The 12,960-nt window shown below is 39.6% G+C and overlaps 1 protein-coding gene across 1 annotated transcript in view; it reads right to left on the bottom strand.

Annotated features, from left to right (window-relative positions):
* Nucleotides 1-12,960, bottom strand: part of PHF14 (PHD finger protein 14) — a 320,362-nt gene that overhangs the window by 156,755 nt on the left and 150,647 nt on the right. The window contains exons 15-16 of the mRNA XM_006030475.3: nucleotides 8,137-8,187; nucleotides 7,868-7,989 (exon numbers count right to left, since the gene is read on the bottom strand). Coding sequence (XP_006030537.1) covers nucleotides 7,868-7,989; nucleotides 8,137-8,187 — 173 coding nt within the window. The remainder of the gene's footprint in view (nucleotides 1-7,867; nucleotides 7,990-8,136; nucleotides 8,188-12,960) is intronic.

The raw sequence follows: 12,960 nt of genomic DNA, 5'->3' as shown, positions 1-12,960 counted from the left end.
ATTGGATCATTATCAGCTGATATGGCTAGTCAATAATCGGACATTGGTATCAGCTCAAAAAGTCTTTATCAGTGCACCCCTACTTAGCTCATTGAAGAGTTTCCTGCTAACACAAAAAAGAAGCTTCCCAGAAGTGGAAACTTGGGCAAACAACTAGGGAGAACTATAAAAGTATTCCTTGGGCATGCATGGGATGAAATCAGAAAGACCAAAGCACAACTGAAATTGGAGCCAGCAAAGGACATGAAGGATAACAGTAAGAGGAAGATCAGGGAAGGTGAGGGTCCCTTAATGAATGGGAAGGGTAACCTAGCGAGAGATAATTAGGAAAAGATGAAGTACTGAATGACTTTTTACCTTAGTCTTCACAGGCAAGGTTAACACCCAGACTACTGCACCTGGCAGCACAGTTTGGGGAGGGGGTGAGTAACTGACAGTGGCAAAAGAAAAGATTAGGAACTATTTAGAAAAGCTGGATGTGTATAAGTCCATGGGGCTGGATATGATGCACCCAAGGTTGCTGAGTATGTTAGCTGATGTGATCGCATTGCAACTGGTCATTAGCTTTGAAAACCTGCGGAGAACGGGAGAGGTCCCAGATAATTAGAATGCCTCGATGTCTAGTCAGCAGCTGGTATAAAGCGGAGTGTCCCAGGGGGTGCTCTAGGGCCAGTTTTATTCAATATCTTCATCAGCGACCTGGAAGATGGGATGGAGTACACCTTCTGCAAGTTTATAGATTATACCAAGCAGGAGGGAGCAATAGAAATGCTAGAGGGTAGAGTTAGGATTCAGAGAGACCTCAACAAACTGGAGGACTGGACTGAAAGAAATTGCAGGTGGTTTAATAAGGACAAAAGTCCTGCACTCAGGACAAAACAATCCCATGCACAACAGGCTGGGGACCAACTGGCTAAGCTGCAGCTCTGCAGAAAAGGACCTGGGGTTACAGTGGCAATAAGCTCAATATGAATTAACAGTGTGCCCTTGTTGCCAAGCAGGCTAACAGCATACTGGGCTGCATTAGCAAAAGCAATACCAGCAGATCGAGGGAAGAGATTATTCCCTTCCATTCGACACTAGTGAGGCAACATTTGGAGTACTGTATCCAGTATTTGGCCCCCACAACAGAAAGACTGTGGACAAATTAGAGAAGGTCCAGCAGAGGGCAACAAAAATGGCTAAAGGCTGGGGCACGCGACTTACGAGAAAAGGCTGAAGGAACTGGGCTTTAGTTTGGAGAAGGGAAGACTGGGGAGGGATAGGGAGTTAACAGCAGCTTTAACTATATGAAAGGTGGTTCCAAAGAGGATGAAGCTAAACTGTTCTCAGTGGTGGCAGATAACAAAACAAGAAGCAATGGTCTCAAGTTGCAGCAAGGGAAGTGTGGGTTAGAGATCAAAAATTCTCACACTAGGAGGGTAGTAAAGCACTAGAACAGGCTACCTAGAGAGGCTGTGGAATATCCGTCCTTGGAGGTTTTGAAGACCCAGCTAGATAAAGCCTTGGCTGGGATGATATAGTTGGAGGTGATCCTGCTTTGAGCTGGGGGTTGGACTATATGACCTCCTGAGGTCCCTTCCAAGTCTAATCTTCTATGATTCTGTGAACCAGAAGACCTGGATAAGAGCCTAGTAAGCAGACGTAAAGTAGAGGTAATGTTAGAATTTTCTCAGGAAGAAATTACAACAAGTCATTATTTGATAAATCTTTATATACTGATGCAAGCACAGGGAATAAAAATTAGACGTCCTAGTTCAATCACAGACTTCTGTTGTAATTGGGATAACAGATGGGCATACCTTGCTTAGGAAGAACAGGTAGGGGAAGAAAGGAGGAGGTGTTGCCTTGTATAAAGATCCTGTGTATGCATTCTGACATACAATATAAAGCAGGAGGTAGGCCTGTTGAAAGACTCTGGGTAGATGTCAGGGAAAAGAGTAGTAGGGATGATGTCACACTGGTCATCTGTTATGGGTCACTGAACCTGGAGGAAGAAATGGATAAGCCCCTGTTTAAACAATTAACAGAAGCTTCAAAATAACAATATATGGTTCTTATGGGGCACTTTTCCCTCTCAAGGGAGGGAAACAGTAGTGAAGAGGAAATACTGTAAGTACTTGGAGTATGCTAAGGATAACTGTTTGGCCCAAGTGATGGAGGTATCTACAGGAGTGGAAGCTATTTTTTATTTCCTGCAGACAAACAGGGAAGATTTGATTGAGCATATAAAGATTAAAAGTAACTTAGATGATAGCAACCACAAAATGACTGAGTTGAGATAAGGGAAGGATACTACAAGTACGTCAAAAGTAAGAAGAAGAAACCATACAGAAGGCAAAAGGCAATCTTTTGATGATGCAGAGAAGACTGAAGAATTTAATGCTTTTTTAAAATTTAGTCCTTGCAAATAAAGTCAGGTACCAGATGATGAGTACAATTGGCAGGACAGGTAGGGAAGGAGTCATACAACCCTAGGGTAGTGAAAAAACAAGTTATGGATTACTTGGAGAAGCCACATGCTTCCAAGTAGGCAGGGCCAGAGAAGTACACCCTGGAGTACTGAAAGAACTGGCTGAGATAATGTCAGAGCCGCTGGCTTTGAGAACTCATGGAGGTCAGGTGAAGTCCCAGATGACTGGAAAAGGGCAAATACAATACTTACCTTTAAGAAAGGGAAGAAGAGGGATCTGGGGAATTACAGATAGGTCTGTTTGACCTTGGTACCTGGAAAGATTATGGGAAAAGGTCATTAAGGGATCTATACTGAAGTGCCTGAAGGAGAATGAGGTGATTAGCAACAACCAACATGAATTAACCAAGAATCATGCCTAGCCAACCTGATTTTCTTCTGTGACAAGGTGACAGGCTCAGTGGGAGTGGGCATAGGACAGTGGATGTACTATACCTGGACTTTAGCAAAGCTTTTAACGTTGTCTGCCACAACATTCTCATTAATAACCTAAAGAAATACAGACTAGATGAAGTACTGTAAGGTAGATAACAATGTGCTGGATCATCATGCTCAAGGAGTAATCATCCATGATGCAGTCTCAAATTGAGAGAAGATATCAAGTGGGGTTCCCCACCGGTCTTCCATGGGTTGATGGTTGTTTAACATCTTTATTAATGATATGGAGAATGGACTAAGTATACACTTAAATTTCTGGATGACAAGTTCAGTGGAATTGCAGACATTCTGGAGAGCAGAGGATTCAGAATGACTTGGATAAACTGGAGAAATGGTCTGAAATCAACCAAATGAAATCAGCTAGGACAAGTACAAAGTCATAAACTAAGGACAGAATAAATATGTTCACAAATACAGCCAAACAGTCAACTGACTAGGCTGTAGTACTTTAGAGAACAAACTGTGGGTTACTAGAACCATAAACTCATTATATGAGCTTATTAGACCACAGGGTAGTCTTGCTGCAAAAAAACACAACAAAACAAACTCCTCCCCTCCCCGCTCCCCTATTCCCCCTCAAAAAGCAGGAGTATACTGGGTTGTAGTAACAGGAGGGAATCATGGGGAATCTTCTTTTGCTCTATTCAACTGGTAAGACCTTGCTTGGAATACTGTGTCCAGTTTTGGACCATACACTTCAAGAAGGATGGGGACACTCTGGAAAGAGTTCAGCTGAGAGGGGTTCTAGAAAGCATGACTTGTGAGGAAAGACTGAAAAAACTATGATTATTTAGTCTGCAGAAGAGAAGACTGAGAGGGGCTTTGATAACAGCTTTCAGATACCTAAAGGGTGATTATAAAACAAGGTGGAGATGGACTATTTTCTATGGCTACAGGGGGTAGGACTAGGAACTATGGCTTTAAACTGCAGCAGAGGAAATTTAAGTTGGAGAATAAGAAGTACTTTGTCATTATGAAGGTATAGTTAAGCTTTTAAACAGATTTCCCAGAGAGGCTGTGGAATCTGTCCCTGAACAGTTTCAAGAGGAAGTTAGATAGACACTTGCCTGTAGTGAAGCTGCCTTGAGCAAAAGGTTGGACTGGATAACCTGAAGAGGTCCCTTCCAGCTCTATTTTACTATGATCTTATGTTACCAAATGGAACAAATTAAAATGCTAGATAGACCATAAGTTGAGCCTGTACCTTTGCATAATTTAGAGAAACTCAAGAGTCAAATGACAATACATGTAAAGTGACTTGTAGGAAAGGTAAGTCTAGGGTAGTGATTCTCAAACAGGGTGACAGGCCACCCTGGGGTGCCAGAAGATCATTTGAAGAATGCCACAGGAAATGTGAGGAGGTAAGTGAAGTGTGAAGAGTGTCAATAAGGAGAGGCTCCCTATCTGGCTGCCCTTCCACCCCACTGTCTGGCTCCTCAGCAAGCTGGCAACCACTTTAATAAATAAGTCCATTTTTTAAATGGGGTGCTGCTCAATTCACAAAAGTTAAGGAACAGTGCCTTGGATCCAACTATGAGAGCCCTGAGTCTAAAAAGTTGAGAACCGCTGATCTAGGACAAAAGGCAGGATGGCACCTTAGAAACTAAAGGATCAAAAGAGAAAGAAAAACAAGTTTCCACAGTTAACCCATTTATTTGTATCACTGCAACCAGTAAAGATCTTCTGAATGCAGCTATTGATGAAAAGCTGATGCTTGACACTAAATTGAATGCTACAGAGTGGATGGAGGTTCAAACCTTTCCATACATGACAACCTAGATGTCTGATATGAGCCACAGACCCTCAGATTAGACACTGTTGCATTGTCTAACCTTGAGAAATGTGTCAGTGTGTTTTTCTGTATTTCTCCTCCAGTTGGCTGTCTTTCATGAGTCAATGAGAGAGCCACAAAAAGCAAAAGACAACCTAAACTTCTGTAAAGAACTAGAAACTGCTCCATGTGAGACAAATGTCAGACAAAGAAACCTAACAAAAGCCTCAAGAATTTCCACCACTGAATTCTGCAGTTTCAGTGGTCATTTGTTTCTAGGGCTGTGCTAAGCTTCAGTTGCCAATACAATTCGGAGAAGATTTGGCCCGATTCAGCAGCTGAATCTCCGAATCCGAATCAAATCAGGAGACCAATAAAAAGGTCTGAAGCAATTTGAAGCCTCTGAATCAATTTGGAGAAGATTCGAAAAAGCTTTGGAGATTTGGGCAGTCCCCACTCACTGCTGCAGGGAGCTGGACCTGGGCTCTGTGCTGGTAAGAAGGGGGTGGGGGGAGTGGTTGGAGGAGGGAGGAAGGGAACATGGGGTCCTGCTCGGCCCCATCCCCTGCCTGCTCCCCCAGGCCCCCTGCTCGTCAGCTTCTCCATAGCTGCCCTGCCTGGCCCAAGCATCCTGGCATGTAAAAAGCCCCACACTCACCGGATACTGCAATGGCCATCAGGGCTTCTGAGGACTTGTGGCAGAGCCCCCCACGCAGCGCAGGGCAGTGGGTAGCAGCGAGTATCGCTCCCCTGCCTGGCAGGAACCAGTGAGTGCAGGGTTTGTTTGTTTTTTTTTAATTTTTTTAAGTGCCAGGATGCTGGGGCCAGGCAGGGGATGGGGCCTGTTTGATTCGGAGATTTGGCTGATTAAGCAGCAGCCAAATCTCTGAATCAGATTTGGCTGAATCGATTCAGGACAGTGACTCAAATTACCTAATTGAATCACTGTCCCCCGATTTGGCAGAATCCAAATCCAAAGCAAATACTAGCTGCTTTGCACAGGCCTGTTTCTGTTTAACTTAATAGGTTTTCCCTTTCACTTGAAGATCCGGTTTGTACATTTAGAAAAATATCTGAAGTAAAGCTCTCAAACATGTGAAATCTTTTATTGGTGACTGGGGCTGAGAAAGGACAGGAGCAACTAGTTTTAGTTATATTTTGAAAAATTCATTTGCTTTCACTCTCCTGGTCAGATACATCAGACAGCAACAAATGAGGTCTCTCTCAAAATTCAAGCATACTACTTCCAGACTTAAGATGTAGCATCTTCCATATTTCAGCCTACCCCTATAATCCAAAAACTGTACAAGACATATTACTTGGATCTTTTGTAAAAACCAATCCCAGAAATGCAACAGAAGTTTATTAGTGAAGATTTAATAGAATAATAAAACTAAAGATTGACAAGATGCTTGAGGCCTCTCTCACCATTTACCATCAATGTTGCTAGTTAATTGTTCAATCATTTTTCAGAGAATTGTTTGTATTGGGTTTTATTGTAAGCTGATATATAACTATGGTTTCAGATTCTCTCATGTCCTTTATAAAGCATGCCATATGTTCTCTACTATATTTATAACTGTTTGACCAAAAGTATATTTCTCTTATATAATTTTTTTAATCTTGTTCCCTCAAAACCTAGGGTTTAAATCTTTAATGAAGACTGTTTATATATCAATTCCATACCTTTATGCAGAATCTGGAAGATACAGAGCAAATCTGCTCATTGTCTTTTTCCCTGTAAAGCACAATCCTTGTCCCCAGGATTCCTTCCACAATAAATAACCTTCCTAAATCTAGTCAGTCTTCTGGCTGGCTGATTTTTGACCACTGCTATCCCCATCACTGGTTTTTGTACTGGATTTCTACCAAGTGCATCTTGAATGTGATGAAATGTGGAATCATTAGTTTAACTGAAGCCTAAATACTTGAGAGAGTCCTGAGGAAGGGTACTGTGACACGTGGAAGCTTGCCTATGTCTGTCCAAACCATGCAGTTGATCCAATCAAAGATCACTCACAAGAATGCTTGCTTTTTCTGGACCATCATGGCCACAACATCACCTCAACATTATAAACATTATATATACTAACATAAACAATATGCTCTAGTTCAGGTATCAAAATTCAAATTAAATGAGCAATAAACAAATATTAGTCAGGTAAAAACTATATCTAGACTAAAATTTGATTCCAAAACAATGCAAAAAGTTTAGACTAAACATAGTGTTTATTCCCAGACTAGTTAAACTATTTCCTTACAAAACCAGTTAGTCTTCTATTTTCTTATTCCCATAAAATTTCACCAATTGTGCCTAAGCTGATGAAAGGTTTATGCTACAAGACCCAATTTAAAGATGTAAGACTAAAAAGTTCCTCTTATTTTTATTTATGTTTACCAAGTGATATTTTAATGAGTTTTCCCTTGATTTCACTAAAATAAAGTTAAGCTCAAGTTGAGCTCCATTATTTCTGTCCCAAGACAATAGCGCTATGCAGTCTTCACAGCTTGGCAATGAAGGCAAAATGCCAGATATAAAGTCAAAGTCAACACATTCTTGTGGACAGTCAGTAATGGCTGTCTTGTAATGTTAGATCATTTCCCACATTGTCTAGACTCCTGATTACAATACTGTGCCTGCCAAATCACATGCAAAGGGCAGCATTTTTAACCTTTGGGCAGCATTTTTAACCTTTGTTTCACATTAGAACCATTATTATATGTGCACTGAGAAAGGTATTATTGACAGTTTTAATGTGTATTTTTTCTAGATAACATACATTTCATTTCAAAATAATTTTAACATACCTAATTAATTTAACAGATTTTATAAGGGGGAAGTACTGTAACTTTAGTATTTAAATACCCTTATCAAATTGTTGGTTTGTTTATCTTTCTGACCTGTTGTTATAAAGCATTGACAATTCTCCCTGACAAGAGAAAATTAATTCTCTTGTGTTAGAAAAACAGATTATCTTGCTTATTTTACATCTAAATCCACAGTGTAAATGTGTGTGGCAGGTCAATAAGTGAATCAAATCAATGTTTCCAAAGTAATGTTTCCCCTAAATCAGATTTTTTAAAAATCATTCTGTATTGTGATTTTCTTCATTATAACCATGATGAGAAAGTAATGAAGATGGAACTTTAATTCCATGTGGAAAAGGTCACAACCTTAAACCTACCTCACTAGGTTTTCATTGTCTCCAGTCCCCTTGCATGTAGCACATTCAGTTCTTAAATCCTCTGATTTGGGCTTCTTTTGTAGAACAGACTGCCTTTGCCTTCTTTCTCTAGGAATACGTTCCTATCAGAGAAGAAGCAAAAGAAAGGGGGTGGGGAAAGCAAATATTTTCAATTACAGTACTGAAGGTAACATTTCACACCTAGAGTTTAAACTTAGATTAAAAAATTAAACAAACAAACAGAACAATAAAAAGGCTATTATCCCAACCTCAGGTTTTTCTTCTTCAGGAACAAAGCTTCTTTTCCGTCCTCTAGTTCTCTAAAAGAAAATACATTTAAAAATCAATGTTATGCAACACAAAGTCTTTGCTATTTATCTTTTGTTCATAAGAGGAACAACATACCTGAGGAAATGTGTTAAAACAACTATGGAACCAGTACAATTGTAATTATAACTGTTATAAACATCACTTTAGACACCATATTGTAGATAGCTATAGCCTAAAATTATGCATATGCATGCCTTTAATTTTTTGCATTGAGGGGATGGATGCTTATTCCAGTGAAATAAAGCTTAAAGATGACAATAAAGATTATCATGTCAAACACATTTTTAAAAAAAGATATACAAAATTCTATAAGACTTATAACCTTAATTAAGCAAAGAATAAAAATGTACACATCTACAGGAAAAATACCTGTAAGAGTCAGATTCCTAAAACATATATGCAAGCACTATGCCAACAAGGAATATGACCATATCTACGTACTTAAATCAGTGGAGACTAACTCTGTTGATAGGTGTGCCATAAATTAGCCCCATAGCCTCTGCAAGTGCCTATCTTATCTTCTTCCTGCCTGATCAGCTGTTCTTTCTGCTCCTTATCCATTCTACTGCTCTGCTTTCTGCTTCCTGCCCTATCTGCTGCTGTGCTTTTCTCTCCTGGTCTGTTGGGTGCCACACACAGAAGCTGCTTGTGCCACTTTTGGATACATGTCACAGGTTGGCCACCACTCACTCAAAACATTGCTGCTTGTTATGCTCAGAGTCCTTTAAATCCATCCTAGAATCTCAGAGCACTTTAGAAAGATGTCCCTTCTGCATTATTTGGAGAGAAGAAATTTTGTGATGTTGGTCAATACCACTTTAAGCACAACCAAGATTAACACATTTGCTAACCTAATTGACCAGTCACCATGATAATTTTATAGCATCCACATCCTAACATGCTAGAAAACTGGAAACACTTTGTTTCTGAAACAACCATGAAGGGTGCACTTTTGCACAACATGGCACTTCCTAATGCTAGTGGACTTATCTCCCACCATAGTAAAACTGACTATTCTCATAACCCTGTACTCCCACTTTCCAAATGGATGAAGCTAAACAGGAATAGGGCACAGTGTCTACATATGAAGTTTTTCAGGAATAGCTGAACAGCTAAACAGCCATGCCTTGATCCAAACCCAATAAATCAATAATAGAATATAAAAGTTTTGGCCAAGATTTAAAAAAATAAGAGGCAAAATAGGACTCTAAGAGCGCATCCAGATAAACGCACGTGTGGTTTGTAGCACCACAAACAACATGCGCTGTTAATTTGCAGCAGGGTGGGGTTTTTTGACACTGGGAAATCCCGATGTCAAAAAAACCCATGCCAAAAGAAAGCGTGCACCCCCAAAACTGGAGCCTGGCCAGCTGGAGCCACACTCCAGCTGCCAGCCAGGCTCTGCATGCCTGGATTACTGCCACTGGAGCCCTGGGAGGCCCCCAGAACCCCAGGTAAGGCTGCTGGGGCTAAACCAGGTACTGGCCCCAGCCTCCCCTACCCACCCTGGGACAACTTGCCAGGCACCAGAGCATGCATGTACAGGCGCTCCCCAGGGACAATTAGCAGTGGCAAAACTATGTGCCACTGCTATTTGTCCCCAGGAAAATGCACATGCATGCTTGTCTGGACACATTCTTAAGTCCTGTGTGAAAACTTTATTTCCAAAGATAACCCAGTGAGGCTAGTTTAGCAATGAAATAAGCAATTATGTTTCTTTAAGTAAATTTAAGTGTCTATCTTTGGACTGTTTTTTTTTTTTAAGCTTGACCTCACTCTTACAATCTACATATTTTATGCATGGCAAGCGATAATAAAGTTTTGTTCCATAAGTACTTAGTTGTTTTTTTTTCTTTTGTTATATATATAAACCCATATAACATCATGTACTACATGCAAGTGTGTTATACCCGGGTTTTGTTTTGCTTTTTTAAATCTTTTTTTCCCCCCCCACTTCAAAGATATTCTAGTTTAATACTCTAGATCTGAATAGGGAACAAAAAGTCTACTAATGATATTATCCATATGCATTTTCTCTCATCTAGAATGAATTAACATTTTAACAAATTAACTATGAAAATATTAACAGGTAAATCATATACTTTACATTTTTCTCTCCTAATCCAACACATATCAAAGTGAAGAAAATGCTTCTGCAGCAAAGAAATTCAAACTATTCCATGTTAACTAGGACAATTAAGTCAAACCCTTAAAACCTTTCGTCAAGTTACTCATCTTTACATTTATGTAGACTGAAGAGCATGGAAGGAGTGATGCCAATAGCTATTTGGCAGATGTTTCTAACACCGAAGGATTAAACTATATATCAACATAAATAAATACATATGGAAAGACTAAGATGACATCTTTAAATTAAGAAAGAAAATACAGAAGACAAATCATAAACTCCAGCTCTCAAATATATAAAAAGAAGTGCATGCAATATATTTAAGCAAAGTGTGAATTTAATGCCATCTGTTTTCATTGGCTACTAACACACAACAGATGGAATGGTTATCATCAAAAGTGAAAACTATTCAGCACTGCCAACTGGCTGAAGAATTTGATGTATTTAATTTAGCTTGTAACTGTGACAAGGGGAAAAACATGAATGAAAAATAAGAGATTTTCAGGAACAAAAATGTATTATTTAAGGTTTTCATGCAAGTAAGCCACATATGAAAGTCAAGTTTGAGTCACAGCCTTTTTATTTCCCATACAGTAGCAATAATTGAAACCCATATAAGGAGAGAACATGAAGTTGAGTGTGGTGATCATTCTACTAATCAGCAATAGCTTGACTAACATTATGGAGAATGTCTCAACACACTGCTGGTTAGCTGCAGTCACACTTGGTTCATGAATCTGTATATCAATGCTGAAAAAAAAATGCAGACTAGAATTTCAGAATCCACCAGCACTTCCCAAACAACCAAACATAGAAAACAATGAAATGGTTAAGCTTGGTATAGAATTTTCAAGCTAATGTCAATTTCAGTTGCTCATAACTTGATTAGAAACCTTTTTCATTGTAATCCTTCATGCTTTGTCTAAGTCCAAAAGTGCAGCTATTTTTGGAAAGTTGGTTTGGTGATTTAAGAATAATAGGTTGGGAAGACAAACTGATAAATATTTTCTTCCTGAAGCATTCCAAGTGCAACTGTTTTGCTACTATGCACAGCAGGATTTAAAAAAACCCAGAAACCCAGAACCTGACATTTATATGAAAAAATGATAAGAGCTAGAGTTAAATATGTAAGGATGTTTAACTGGTACTGGAAAATAAGATATAATTCATCAGGTGTGTATAGAGTTGGCTCTGCTCACTTTATTGACAAATAAGTTTTTAATGCCTTTTTGTATGTCTACTGTCCCTACAGTACCAAACAGGGTTAATGCTATGTGAAATTAAAATATTAGCCCACTTGTGCATCCCCTGAAGTGTTAAGATTCAATAAGTTACTCTTGTCAAAGCTCACTGAAGACAGTGGCATCATTAAAGGCCTAACTGGAAATGCTATGGTAAATATGTCCTGCAGAATTTTACTAGTAAGAATGTACATGGATGGAAAGATCTGTTTCATTTTCTGATCCCATGCTTGATTTCTTTTCAGCTACATACCATATTTACTCAAGTATAAGATGAGGTTTTTTCCCCCTATCAGCATGGGGAGCAAGCTTTTCATCTTACATTCACATACCTCATTAAATTCATTATTTATCATTAAACTACTGCCAAAAATCATCATGTACTCAGGAATGGAAACCAGCTATGAAGTTTATTAAATGAAGGCAACAATAAGCATGACTATAAAACACATGGACCAGATTGGGCAAACATACTGATGAAAACCTGCCACAAGGTTAGGTTAGCACAGCCCATCTTAATATGATGCATGGTATTGCTCATTGCACATAATCCCCCTCAGTGCTGACTCTTTTTCAAGTCTTAGTAAGCCACTGCAATTAATACATTTTACTTCCCCTTCATTCCGGCATCTGAGCTGTGCCTTTCTTTCCCATTTCCAATTATTACTGTTTCTTCACAAATCTTAAATCACTGGCATCACTCAAACAGTTCACCCGAAATCCCTGTCACCCCCTCTCGCCCATGATTAGCATGGTCCTGCCCTCCAGGAGGTAAAGCCAGACCAGCATGCCATAAACCTCACCTGCATATACATTTTGGAGGATCCTAGGGCTCATGACAAGAACACCTGGTTCCAGTCAGGAGTGGGTGGCTAATTAACACAAGGATTCTTGGAGGGGAGGGAGAGAAGTCATCTGGTGCATGCACGCGTGCGCACACACATATATTAAGGAGTGCTGAGCTGTGGAGTCACCATGTTTTGAAATTTTGAAATGCTGTTGACTCTGCTGGGGCCCAGCTCAATAAACCATATGCTAAATCATGAGCCTTTTGGCTTTGAACTAATATCATGCACAATTTGTACTATATGTAAATATATTCAAATGTGCTGCATACAAGTTTGTTTATGGGGCACCTGTGCTAAACACGGCAGTAGTTTCAAAAAAAGTAAACAACATCAGTTCTGGATGAACTAAGTCTATGGGTACTCAAAATAATTTGCCTATATGCAAAAATATAGGCGTGTTTATTTCAAAATCAGTATTTTAAAATTTGTTCCTCACTTATGTGTGCTCAAGGAGACCAGGGACTATCACAGTAACCAGGATGAGGAAGGGGATGAAGTGGAGGGGGGGAGAGGTTACAGGGGGCAAAAGGCAAGGAACCACCTGAC

This window comes from Alligator sinensis, unplaced genomic scaffold (assembly GCF_000455745.1).
Source record: "Alligator sinensis unplaced genomic scaffold, ASM45574v1 scaffold938_1, whole genome shotgun sequence".
Lineage (NCBI taxonomy): Eukaryota > Metazoa > Chordata > Crocodylia > Alligatoridae > Alligator > Alligator sinensis.
The sequence above is the reverse complement of the archived record's forward strand: the minus strand, read 5'-3'. Positions and strand labels throughout refer to the sequence as shown.